This window comes from Erinaceus europaeus, chromosome 6 (genome assembly GCF_950295315.1).
Source record: "Erinaceus europaeus chromosome 6, mEriEur2.1, whole genome shotgun sequence".
NCBI classification, from domain to species: domain Eukaryota; kingdom Metazoa; phylum Chordata; class Mammalia; order Eulipotyphla; family Erinaceidae; genus Erinaceus; species Erinaceus europaeus.
Window position 1 is genome coordinate 59,630,444 of NC_080167.1, and position 14,034 is coordinate 59,644,477.

Below are 14,034 nucleotides of genomic sequence, written 5' to 3' on the forward strand. Positions count from 1 at the left end.
CCTCTTCCTCTCCCTCTCCCTCTCTCTCTCTCTCTCTCTCTCTCTCTCTCACACACACACACACACACACACACACACACACACACACACACACACACACAGTAAAAGATACATAAGATTTCACTGCAGAGTAAGCACAGTGAATCTAGTCATGATCTTTTGTACCTCTGAGTGGTTACCATCTATCTGGCATCATGCAGACTCTAGAACCCAGCTTCCAGCCAGGCCTAGTTAGGATTGCTTCTTAGCATTTCCCGTCATTTATGAAAAGGCTGAGGAAGCTGTTTCCTTTGTGTTCAGCCTTCTGTTGTCATCGCTTTACCATGAATTTACATGTTCTTTTTGTGCCAGGCACTACCCAAGGCTGTAGAGTAGTAGGGAGTATGACCAAGGTGCCATAAAACTTACTAAATAAACTCCCTCTAGTTAGGGAGACAGGTAACAAGATGAGTGGCCTTTTCATTAAGGAAAAAAAAAGTTGATTCAGGATGAAATAAAATAGCAGTGTCATAGAGAAGGGGCATCACACCAAGGATGCGGAAGGGGCCATGGAGTCCCTCTGAAGAAGTGACATCTGAGCTGATGAGAAGAAGCCAGTCCTGGCAGGTGCCAGGGAGCTTTGATCGGCTGTCACATGAGAGCTTTGGCAACCTTATTAGTCCGTTAAGGAAACTCAACAGCACGCCATCTGATTGCTCTGGGGTTGTGTCCCTCGACAGCCCCAGACACAGAAGGAGACTGGTTTCCAGGCTAAGGCGAGACACCCTGCAAGTCGCCCATGGTGACTCCCATGGCTCTTGTGACGCCTGGACCCCAGCTATCAGGAGACAAGTCAGCCGCCTGAAGTGGAGACAGTTGTTGGCTCCGAATGGCAGCTAATTCATTACTGGCAGGCACCCCCCGCTTGTGAAACAGAAGGCGGCCCGTCTGGAAGTCCTATGACTGAGCAGATAGGTCAGTGAGGACTCCCCACCACTTACAGGGAAATGACATCTGATTTCCCTCCACTTTGACTGACACCTCATAACCGATCAGCAGGCCCTGAGGAGTGGACACACATCCCTCTGCCACTAGCCACCTCTCCTGAGACACCATGATGTCACAGCCACCATGGCAGCCAACACCTCCCACACGCCTCATATGACACCAGCAAGGCACATCAGTGTGACAGCAAACAATCTGATTTTACATTATTTTATTTTATTTTATTTTTTGGCAGCCAGGGAGGTGGCTCAGTGGGTGGGACACAGGACTTATATGCATGAGGCCCCAGATTCCATCCTTGCCATGGGCCACATATGCTAGAACAGAGCAGTGCTCTGGTCTCTTCCCTCCCCAACCCCATAAAATATATTTTAATACTTTTTGACTTTATTTTTCTGTAGAACGCAAAACTTCAGACATTTGTGCCAGTGGTAGAATTTATTGATACTTTCCTAATTATATGTTCTGAAAGACTCTTAGTGTCAGGCATATGCTTGAAATTAATGGTGATCCTCTCCCTCATTGCTGATAAGCTTTTCTAAATAGTATTTTCAGGAAGAGAAGAAAAAAAGAGGGGGGAAGGAAAGGAAAGGAAAGGAAAGGAAAGGAAAGGAAAATAAAGAGAGGGGGAGGAATTCTTGGCTACTTCTGCCAGTCCTGGAGTTTATCCAGACTGTGGGGACATACCAACCCTGAAGCTTCCACAGATGTGGGGCTGCATCAAGGTAACAGTTGTTTTAGACTCCATACTTGGTTATTTTAATGAAACACTCCTGCTTCTTTGTTGAGAAAGAAGTTGGCACAAGAGTTAGGGATCCTGTTCAGAGCCCTCTTAAGCTGGCCATGGAAGCCAGGAGGCCAGTTGATCACAGCAGCCAGCACCCCCCCCCAGCCCCCCACAGGCCAAGCTGAGCAGTCCTGCAATCCTCTCCTGACCACTCACAGCATCTGCTGCCAATACGTCCTGCTCAGTGTGACAGGCCGCACGAAGACATACGAAGAATCCTGCTGGTGGGAATGGTTGTAATCACTGTTAACAAACAAGGTGCTGGTTGCCAACATCACCATCTGCTCCGCCAAGTTCCCCACACTGCCCTGCATGTGGGCTCTGTTCAACAGATTTCCATAGTGTCCAAGGTCAGCCTGTGCCCACAGAGCTAGGCTTTGCAAACAGGACCTCCAGAGTGGCAAGGAGCAAGTGGGAGAAGGCCCAAGGAGTGTCGCTGTCACTGGCATCTGCAGAGACAGAACACAGACGTCCCTTGACCTGTGGAATGCATGCCTTCCACAGAAGTTGTCACATGTGAACAATTCCACTTATCCCCTGGGTGGGAATTGGCTCCCACTACAGAGGGGCACTGGGCCCTTGGAGGGAACTTCAGGAGCCGACCAGTGATGCAAGCCCAGTGGGAAGGCCTGTTCCTCCTGGGACCCTCTTGCAGCTAGAAGTCCCTTTCGGACCCCTGCAGAGTTTTCTTCTTTCATCCCTTTCAGTTGATTCAAGTCCACTAAAATGCAGTTAAGCCTTGGACAATTTGAGGGTAAAAATTCAAATGGAACTTTTGATTCCTTCTCCCCACCCCGCACCCCCAACCTCACTATTAAAAGCTTCTGTTGACTGGAGTCCTTGCTGATCACACAGTCAGTCAACACATATCTTGTGTTTATTGTTCACCGAGTGGAAGTGGGCCATCCTTCAGGCCTTCACCATCCTGAACAGCTGTGGCAAGATTCGAGGATGGTGGGTCTTGTTGTCTCAGGGAGGCAGAGGAGGAAGAGAAAGGAGAGGTAGGCATGCTAGGAGTCACTTAAGAACACATCACAGAAGGCAAGTGAAATAACTCACTTGGACTATGCACTGTGAGACCCAGGTTCAAGCCCAACCCCACCATACTGAAGAAAGCTTTGGTAGGGGCCGGCGGCGGTGCACCTGGTTACATGCATGTGTAACTATGTGCAACAACCTGGGCTCAAACCCCTGGTCCCCACCTGTAGGGGGAAAGCTTCATCAGTGTCGAAGCAGTACTGCAGGTGTCCCTCTGTCTCTCCTTCTCCATCCCCTTTCCCTCTCAGTTTTCAGTTTCCTGTCAAATAAAGTTAAAAACATTTTTTTAAAAGCTTTGGTGCTATGATCTCTTTCACTGTCTCTGTCTTTCTATCTCTTTAAAAAAAAAAAGGAAAAAGACATGCATCGTAGTTTACTTTGTGTGTGACATGAATTCTTCCACCCTTTGGTCTGGTGTCAGTGCCCCAATCACAGTCAGGCCCGTATTAGAAAAGAGAAGGCAAAAGCAGCTGGGGTAGTCTGAACCCTCTGCTGGGCTATCTAATGTCATTTGTTTACTTCTGTTTCTTCCTCACCTAAGTTGTCTACTGTGAATCCTCCTAAGAGAGCTCTCTATAAGTGAATATGCTCAGTTCAGACCCAGGTTGTTCAGAGTCAGTTCCTCCTCAGCACCAGGGGCTATAGAGAAGACTGGAGCACTGCCAGAGAGGAGGAGGTGCAGGGGTGGGCGTGAAGGGCTTCACAGAGGAAGGGTATGAACAGATATGAAGGCAGAGATGTGGGGGGAGGGGGTAGAGCTGGTGGGGGGAGGACAGGAGCTGTTTAGGGCAAAAGGAAGCTGAATGACAGAAGCCCATGGGCCTCATGTGGGACATCTCCCTGAGCTGTGTGCCCAAGCTGTATAGCTGCTTTCCCTCAGAGTTTCTGCATAGTTGCTGACAAGTAATAGTTCAAGATAGTTACTTTCCTTTGACTCTGAACATCAGTGCCAAAACACCATATTTCTTAGGCCATCCTGGGGATGGATGCTAGCATCTCCTACCTGCATGCAGTGTCGGAGCCACCTCCCTTGCCCAGTATGTATGTGTTTATTTATTTATTTATTTATTTCAGGCAGTTTCTATACTTCTATTTTTTTTTAATTTTGCTTTTGCCCCCTTTTGTTTTATTGTTGTTGTAGTTATTATTGTTGTTGTTATTGATATCATCATTGTTGGATAGGACAGAGAGAAATGGAGAGAGGAGGGGAAGGCAGAGAGGGAGAGAGAAAGACACCTGCAGACCTGCTTCACTGCCTGTGAAGCAACTTCCCTACAGGTGGGGAGCTGGGGGCTCGAACTGGCATCTTTACATGGGTCATTGCACTTCACACCACGTGCGCTCAACCCACTGCGCTACCGCCTGACCCCCAATATACTTCTATTTTTACGAGATAGAAATACCACAGTTCCCATCTACCATCATGGAGTGCTCTGTCCTTAGTGCTGTCTCATGTGGTGCCCGGGATCAAACCCAGGAACTGAACACAGAGCCTCACACATGGAAGCTTATGCACTACCTGCTGAGCTACCTCCTTAAGCCTTGTTCTTTCTTTTTTGGTTATTAGCCTTTTGTCTGATATATGGCACTTTTCCCCCCCTGTTCTCCCTCACCCTCCTCTTCCTCCTCCTCCTCTTCCTCCTTATACTCCTTCTACTCTAACAAAAAACCAAATGTGAATTCTTAGTCAAGGAATGCTCTGAGCTCTTGTGAAAAAAAGAGCTTGAATATGGTTTGGGAACAACACCTGGGAGGATCCCAAGGGAGACAGTCTATTGCTGGTGACTGAGAGGCTTTAGGCACAGCTCCCCAAGGAGAGGTGGGTGGGAGGAGGTTCTTGGAATAGCTGAGGGAGAGACTCAGTTCAGGCAGGGCCTAGGAGACCATTTGTAAACACCTGGGGCCTCATGTCTCAGCAATGGAAAACCATGGACGTTTTAAATAAGGGAGAAATAAGATCCTAGCTTCTGTTTTATCTTATTGGAGAAGGGCCTCAAGCATGCATGTTTGTACCACTCCCAGGTGACTTTTCCTCAGTGCAGATGAGAAGGAGGTGACACACAGAACCAGAGTGTTCCCCTGTCCTTTGTACCCACCATATGGTGCTGGGAATAGAACCTTGGCTCTGCACATGACAAGATGAGCATCCTGCCTGCTGCTCTATCTCTCCAGCCCTTATTTTGTTTTTAAATACTTATTTATTTATTTTCCCTTTTGTTGCCCTTGTTTTTATTGTTGTTGTAGTTATTGTTGTTGATATTGTCATTGTTGGATAGGTAGGACAGAGAGAAATGGAGAGAGGAGGAGAAGACAGAGAGAGGGAGAGAAAGATAGACACCTGCAGACCTGCTTCACCACCTGTGAAGTGACCCCCCTGCAGTGGGGAGCCAGGGGCTCAAACCGGGATCTTTAAGATGGTCCTTGCACTTTGTGCCACGTGCGCTTAACCTGCTGCGCTACTGCCAGGCTCCCTATTTTATTTTTTTTAATGTGTATTTTATTTCACATGATACAGAGAATTTCACATTGGACAGAAAGAGAGAGAGAGAGAGAGAGAAGCCAAATCACGCTTTTCATACCATTCTGGTACATGCAACACTGAAGATTAAACCAGGAATCTCAGTCATGCAAACCCTGTGATCTACCAACTGAACTATTTCCTTGGCTGCTCTAATTTTTTATAAGTAATGTATTATTATTATTTTATTTTTACATATTGGATAGAGACAAAAATCAAGAGGGGTGATCCGGGAGGTGGTGCAGTGGATAAAGCACTGAACTTTCAAGCATGAGGTCCTGAGTTGAACCCCCAGCAGCACATGTACTGATATAATGTCTGATTCTTTCTCCTTCTCCTACTAACATTCTCATTAATAAATAAATAAGATATTAAAAAAACAAGAGGGACATGGAGCTAGAAAGGGAAAGAGTCCGAGAGTTACCTGCATCCCTGCTTCCCTTGTACCAGTGTGGTACAGGGATTTGAACCTCCATCTTTGCGCATTATAACATGTATACTCAACTGAGTTCAACACCACCTGCCCCCTTTTTTTATATGATAATCATCTTAACTGAAAGATGGAGAGACTATTAAGGGGGAAGAGGAGAGACCCGTCAGGATGGCATATTAACCACAAGAGAGGATTTCGCACTGGATTCAGTGGAGTAAATGGAGAAAGGGAGAAATTTGAGGAATATGGAGAAAGAAAATAGTCAGGACTTGGTATTAAATTGGATCCATGTGACATGTCAAACTTCACTTTTGTTTACACATACCAAGTGACATAAACAGATGTTTTTAGACATTCCCATTTAGTTACTTTTTCTTTCAATTTACATTTAAACTCTTACTTTGATTTAACTCCAACTGGATGGAGGCTAATGAGAGTAAATATCAGAAAATATTTTCAGACTGCTGTGGTTACATATGGCCCTCGAATTCTGGATTTTGTAACAAAGAAGCCTGACTTCTGTCCCGTTCAGTTGGATAGTGCTGTACTAGCTAAGTAGCAGAAATGTGTCTGCAAAAATTTGACAGGCTTCCCTGTGTATTAGACATGAAGGAAAACAAAGCAGAATGTCTTGGGTTGAATTGAGAGAGACAGGATTAAGGCAATTCTTAGAACAGTATAGATCCCATACTTGAATTCAATTATTGAAAGTACTGTTGAAGGTAAGGCTAGTAACTTGATTTTGTTCACCATGAATGTCCAATCACAGTCAAACTTTTTATACTTGAGCAGAGCCATGCATAGGAAGGTGTGAGCAGGTGTACACACTGTGCAAGTTGTTCTCCCAGTTGTATAGGTCTTAGCTCTCTTTTGGTGTTGGCAGTTGTGCTCAACTGAGTAAGAGATCTGACGTTGTACTAGAATCTTTGGTCTTTTAGACAGGTAGGTTCTCATGCACCTCCCTTTAATGCCTCCATAAAGAAGGCAGAAAAGAGCAGAAGTAGAGATACAAATAATCTGAGGTCAGCTCAGCCTTTACACCTGAGAAGGGAAGATGCTAAGACCTAGCAGAAAGACTGCAGGCAGAAGCATGCCCAGGGTAATTCCTCTAATTCCAGCACCCAGTTATTTTTTTATAAACAAGAGAAACTAAAAGGATGGAATATCTCCCAGTGCACCCAACATTTCTCCACATTTCCTGATTCATAAGAAGACAAAGCCTTCAAGAATTCACTGATATCAGTTTATCTTAAATATTTCTGGCTTGTGCATATGTGCCATTAAAGTACCTCCATTGTGGCTGTCTTAACTCCCCAAATTATTTATTTATTTATTTATTTATTTATTTATTTTTGGATAGAGACAGAGGAATTGAGAGGGGAGTGGGAGATAGAGAGGGTGAGAGACAGAGAAATACCTGCAGCCCTGCTTCACTACTCGTGAAGCTTTCCCCCTGCAGGTGGGGACCAGAGGCTTGAACCTGGGTCCTCGCTCACTGTAATGTGTGCACTTAACCAGGTGCACCACCACCTGCTCCCCCCCCCCAGTTTTTTAAAGGTGAATATTGTTAATTGAAAAAGAAATAAAAACCACTCATTGACAAAGGAATCATTCATTTTAGTAGGTATGATTATAGTGATTAAAAATTGCCATTGCTTTAAGGGACTGATTGTATTAATAAATCAAAAAGAAAATTGGAAAAAAAAAGTCAAAGGAAAAAAATGAAGTTTTAAGTATACATGAATTCAGAAAATATCCCTAAGCCAGGGAGATGGAAATGCAAAAGGCTTTCATTCATGCCAAAGGCTTGAAAATCTTATGTTCAGTCCCCAGCACCACCACAGGCCAGAGTTGAACAACACTCTGGAAGGAAATAAAGAAAGAAGTGAGCCTCAATTTTAAAATCCCTGTGAAACAACTTTTTTACTTGATGTTTCAACTAAAAATAAAATTGAGATAGTTCTGATAAATACTTTAGCCTAAAAATCTTCCCTTATTCATAAGATCAAATGACTACCATATAATTGATAATAAAATAGAAAATTAAAAGTGAAATTATCTTAAGAATTGTTTAATTTACTTATTTTGTTGTCAGGGGAAATAACTCAGCTAGTAGACTAGGGCTCCTAGTTCTTTCCACACACTGAATGCACCAGAATGGTGCTGTGGCTCCCTCTTCCTCTCTCTCTCTCTCTGTCTCTCTCTCTCTGTCTCTCTCTGTCTCTCTCTCTCATAAAATAAACACTCTTTTTAAAATTTCTTTATTGGGGAATTAATGTTTTACATTAGACAGTAAATACAATAGTTTCTACATGCATAACATTTGCCAGTTTTCCATATAACAATACAACCCCCACTAGGTCCTCTGTCATCATTTTTGGACCTGTATTCTCCACACACACACACACACACACCCACAAACCCCAAAGTCTTTTACTTTGGTGCAATACACCAATTCCAGTTCAGGTTCTACTTGTGTTTTCTCTTCTGATCTTGTTATGAAATAAACACGCTTAAAAATATTTTTTATCCACCCAAGAAAGGAACTTAAATGCTGGTGACTGAGCTATCATACTGAGATGCAGGGTCTTCCAGTATTTTTATTTTTTATCTTTTTTTTTTAAAAAAATATATATGAAGAGAGAGAAGAAGAAGGAGGAGGAGGAGGAGAAAGAGAAGGAGAAAGAGAAGGAGAAGGAGAAGGAGAAGGAGAAGGAGAAGGAGAAGGAGAAGGAGAAGGAGAAGGAGAAGGAGAAGGAGAAGGAGATGACAATGACGACACACACACAGAGAGAAAGACCAGAACACTGCTTGGCTTATGGTGGTGCTGGGGATTGAGGTTAGGACAATGGAGCTTTAGGCATGAAAGCCTTTTGCATAACCATTAGACTGTTTCCCCAGCCCTCCAGTATTTTTTATATAAATAAATTTTGGTTACTTCTCATCTCACTGAATTTTAGTTTCAAGGCTGCATTCCCAGAGAAAGGGGAAAAAGGGAGCTGTCACGAGGTTGGCTCAGTGGACAATAAGGATGGACTGCAGGATGGGGGAAATGAACTGGGCATTGACTTTGCCTTGGTTCCAGTGTGGCACTTCCTCCATAGATCAGGTGAAACAAGGGAGGGAGAGGTCTTCAAGGTCAACACCAGAGCCTTTATTCCCCAGAGCAGCCTGCTTTGGTTTTGTCCTTCATCCCAGCTTCCTTCTTCCTGACTGAGACTGCTTGTAATCTCTTCTCTAATGGGACAGTCACAATGACTTCTATTCTTAAGATTGCCATTTTAGCTTTCCACAATCAATACCAGCTCCTAAGTCATATGAGGTGAGTGGGTTAGCATCATAGCACCTCTAATTGTTTTCATCAATTTGGGGCTAGTAATATGATCTTAAATAAAAGACGTTGAGATAATCACATTATTGGAGTCCCATGTTTTATTGTTTTATTTGCCTCTTTTACCAAGATGATTTAAATAGGTTTTTAACACATAAGTTGAGAAGCCAGAATAGTCTATATATCTTATTGCTTGGAGCATCTTTTATTTTTGGAAGCAGTTCGAACATTAAAGAATAAAATTAAATCATCTTCCACTCATTAAAATTAGCTTTTAATTTTTTTTACTAGTTTTTGAGTTTTCAAACTGACTACAAAGCAAGAATTACAGAGTGTGTGGTATTCTTAGACTTTCTAACTATATAGAAATCTTAACATACATAACTGTGTTCTTTTTATACTAGAAATGGGAAATTTAGCAATGGAATATACCTATATTCCTAAAGTATCTATTCCAATGCAATGATCTTATTCTTTGAAATATAATTTGTAAATGCAACCTCAGTTCCAAAATTATTTGCCAGAGCTGGCAAAATAGTTCTCTTGGATTAGTGCACTTAGTTGTCATGTGCTCTACAGGTTAAAACCTGGCCTCCACCACACTGAGGAAAGCTTGAATGATACCCCCCCCCATCTTTTCTCTCTGCCTCTCTGTGTTTCAGCGATTCAATATTGATTTAAAAATTACATGTCAACAGGAGTATAATTCCATCCTAGAGGTCTGAATCCCAAATCCCTGCATTGCAAACCTCCACAGTTCTCCCAAGGTTGCAGACATGGGTTAACTATCATCTCTACAACTCTCTGTCTAGATTTGTACGTAATTACCCCCTTTTTCTTCCAGGTCCAGTCCTCTCTTCTCCTCCAAGTCACACAAAACCTTATTACTACATCCAAATATCTCTCCCCTTTTCGTGATATTCTCTCTCTATCTCTCTGTCTATCTCTGTCTCTCCTGATGGAGCTGGAGTTCAGAGTCCTCTTCTTCCTATCACTTCTCCCCCATGGGAAATATGGATCAAAGTTGTTTTTGGGGTGAAGAAGGTAGGAGTTCTGGCTTCTGTAACTGCTTCTCCGATGGACATGGGCATTGACAGGTATATCCCAACCTGTTTCTATCTTTCCCTAATGGGGTAGGGCTCTGGAGAAGTGAGCCTCCAGGACACATTGGTGAGGTCATCTGCCCAGAGAAGTCAGGGTGGAATCAGCTTCTTGGTGTCTGGAAGGTATCTGCCACTTTATCTCTATCAAAAAATTATTTGCCAGCTTTATTTATTATTTACTTACCTATCTTGGCTGTACCCAGGGAATCATTGCTCTAGATTGATTTCTTCAGATAGAGCAAGAGAGAGAGAATGCATCCAGAGCACTGAGATTTCTTATTTATTGATATTTATTATATTTTTAATTTGATGCAATAGAGAATTTGAGAGGGAGAGAAGAGATAGAGAGGAAAGAGAAAGAGAGACATCAGCAGCAGTGCTTCTCTGCTCATGAAGATGCCACTAATAAGTAGGGATTAGGGACTTGAACACAGGTCATGGTAACACCGCCTGCCTGACCCTGAAGCTTCTTTCAGTGCAGTGGGGGCCTGACTGGAACCTGGGTGGAGTGCTTGGCAGTTTAAAACCTCTGTGAGCTATTTGCTGACTTTAAACATCCATCTACACTTAGTAATCTAATTTGAAAAGGAGGAGAAAACTAACTTAAATTAGCGGCTCCTATGCTCACTAATTCCTACTTAGGGTTTTGTTTTCCTGTGTTTTAAATACTTTCTTCGAAGAGGATTTCCTCATAAGTATTACCCAGTTGTAGTGGAATTTCTAAAGAAAGAAAAAGTCAACCTGTCTCTGTAGCCCAAAGTTGTACAGGTAGGATTTTTTTTTTAACTATGTCATTTTCCACTTTACTGGGGGAAGGGGTGCCAATGGTTATAATTGTTGACACACAAGTATAACCTCTCACCTCCACATGATGGGTGACTCGCTCTCCCAACCTAGGTCCTTTTCCTCCATCACACACCAGCACCCATGGTAGGCCTGGCCCTCCTTCCCCAGAGTCCTTTGCTCTGGTGCAATACGCTACACCCAGCCCAAGTTTCACCTTATGTTTTCTACTTAATGTCTTTGCTTCTTAATTTCCACTTTTGAGTGAGGTCATCTGTTTTGTTTGTTTAATTCATGTGACCCACATATTCCACTCAGCCCTCTGGCGCCCCAGTACTGGGTCCGTTGCATTGTAAATGGCAAAAGTCTCTACAAGTGGACTCCTGTGTCTTCTAAGCACAGCCATGTGCCCCAAAGGTCACTTCTCCAACTGGGATGAGTGACTTCCCTGTCCCCTTCTGCACCCAGCGCCATCGCCGAAGCTGACGGCATCGACCCGCTCATCAACACCCTGTCCAGCAAACGCGACGGCGCCATCGCCAATGCCGCCACAGTGCTGACTAACATGGCGCTGCAGGAGCCGCTGCGCACCGCCATCCAGGGCCATGACGTCATGCGCGCGCTGCACGGCCCGCTGCGCTCCGCCAACACTGTGGTGCAGAGCAAGGCCGCGCTCACTGTGGCCGCCACGGCCTGCGATGCAGACGCACGCGCAGAGGTGAGAGCATGCGCACACCGGCCTTCCCGGGCCCCGTGGGCCTGGCCTAGCGCCCGGCGTTGACCTTGCCCCTGCCTTAGGCCCTGCCCGGTGGGCCTGGCCCGCTCATTGGCCTCAGGTGTCTGAACTGCTGGCCCATCTCTGAAGGCCCTAGCCCTGATGGTTAGGCTCTGGAAGGCCAGTTGTGGTGGGGGCTGGGGTGGAGATAGAAGAGCATAATGTTTATGCTAAGAGCCTGAGGCTCCAAAGCCCCAAGTTCAATCCTCCACACCACCACAACATATTATATGTAGCATATAAAATATATACACATATATGTTATATATATGTATATATCTATATCTATCTATCTATCTAGATATCTAGATAGATAGATATCTAGATAGATATCTAGATAGATAGATAGATTTTTTAAGGCCAGTTGGCAGGATCTGGCTAAGAGGAGGGCAGACTCAGTCTGCCTCTCCGAGTTCTGCTTCTAAGTCCGTACACAGAGAATTGCTTCCTCTAGGAAGCCCTGTTTGTAATATCTAAACCACTTAAGACAAACTCGTGGTCCAAGGAGGGGGCGGTTAGAGCTCACAACAGGGAACCCCAACTTCAGTCCCCAGCACTTCATATTCTGGGGTGCTGTTCTGGCATCTCTCACTATCTCTCATAAAGTAGAGAAATCGTTTTTAAAAGTTTGACATGAGAGCATGGGGCTTGCGTACCTGAACCCTGAGAAGCACAGGTTCAATCCCTGACACCTCCATATGCCAGAGTTGAGTAGTGCTCTGGAGGAGAGTGAGGTGGGGGGAGAGATGTTTGAGCTGAAGAGATAACATAGTATTTATGCAAAAAAATCTTTCATGCCTAAGCCTACAAAGTCTCAGTCCCCAGTACCAGCTAAGCCAGAGCTGAGCAGTGCTCTGGCAAACACACGCACAAGTACACACACACACACACACACACACACACACACACACACACACACCAGCGTAAACATTCTGTACTTTTTTAAAAAATATAGAGACAGAGTGAAAGAGACTGCAGCACAGCAGCTTCTTTCAATGTGGTGGAGATCAGGCTGGAACTTGATCATACACATGGCTAAGCAGCGCGCTATCCACACGAGCTATCCTGCCAGCCTATATTCCACACACTTAATGCAAAGTATTTTGGTGTCTGCTTTCAGTTACGAAATTCCGGCGGGCTGGAGCCCCTGGTTGAGCTCCTGCGCTCCAAGAATGAGGAAGTCCGAAGGCATGCCAGCTGGGCTGTGATGGTGTGTGCAGGGGACGAGCCCATGGCTGGAGAGCTATGCAGGCTGGGGTGAGTGGGTGCTGTCTCCCTGACGTGGGCTCAGAGAACAAGTTTTCAATGAAGACCTGAAAAGTCAAGTGCAGACGTGTATCACAGCTAGGGCTTCCCTCAGAATAGGGCTGCCTGGTGGAGGCACCATCTTTTCCCATTCCTCCCCTCTCTCCCTCTCCACCTTCATAAAATCATCTTCAACATCTATTTCTCCACCTTTTAAAAAAGGTTTATTTCTTTCTTATTTTAGTCACATTTTATATGATACAGGATAATACAATAATAAAATTTTACATGTTTCTTTTGCAGAGCCAGTACCTCATGTATGTGCAATTTCATGCTCATAGGCTCCTTTTACATAGAGAAAAAGAAAGAGAGGAGATACAACAATACTGGGACTTCTCTCAGTGCCATAGTACCTGTAGTACCAGGGGGTTAGAGCTGGCTGGCATGCACCTAGCAAGGTATTTGCCCTACCAGGAAACCTGTGTCCTGGGCCCCTCCCTCCCTTCCTTTTCATTCATTCATTCATTCTTTCTTTCTTTCTTTCTGACACTAAGGAATGAACCAAGAAACTTGCACAAATGCAGAAGGGCTGAGTGCCCCTCCCCCAACCCATCATTTCTATTTTATAGACTCCAAGGGGGAGGGAGAGGGGAGGGAAGGAGAGAGACACTAATGCAGTGCTAGACCACCCATGGTGCTCCCAGGTGGTGCTGGGGATGAAACCCAGGGCTGAACACCTGCTGAGCTACCCCCAGGCCATGCGCATGTTTTTATTGCGATGTATTTCTTTACTAAAAACGATTAGCATAGCATTGGCTTATAAGACTCTAAGGTTTCAGATGTGCAAGACTGACACTTTGTCTCAGGACCAACACCCCAGACTGGCTTCATCCTCTAACACCCCTTCCCTGACTCCCTTTTTTCAGCCTTTAAGTGCTTTTCTTGCACTTGTAAATGCTTCTCTTTCACACCTGTCTGCTGTTGCTCAGCACAGTCCTGTTTGTCATTCAACTTTTGAGGCTAAAATCAAACACCTG

The 14,034-nt window shown here is 44.5% G+C and overlaps 1 protein-coding gene across 9 annotated transcripts in view; it reads left to right on the forward strand.

Moving 5' to 3' along the window:
- ARMC3 (armadillo repeat containing 3) overlaps positions 1–14,034 on the forward strand; it is a 220,415-nt gene that overhangs the window by 182,394 nt on the left and 23,987 nt on the right. For all 9 annotated transcript variants that reach the window (XM_060192278.1, XM_060192279.1, XM_060192283.1 and 6 more), the window contains 2 exons: positions 11,446–11,695; positions 12,873–13,009. In XM_060192278.1, coding sequence (XP_060048261.1) covers positions 11,446–11,695; positions 12,873–13,009 — 387 coding nt within the window. The remainder of the gene's footprint in view (positions 1–11,445; positions 11,696–12,872; positions 13,010–14,034) is intronic.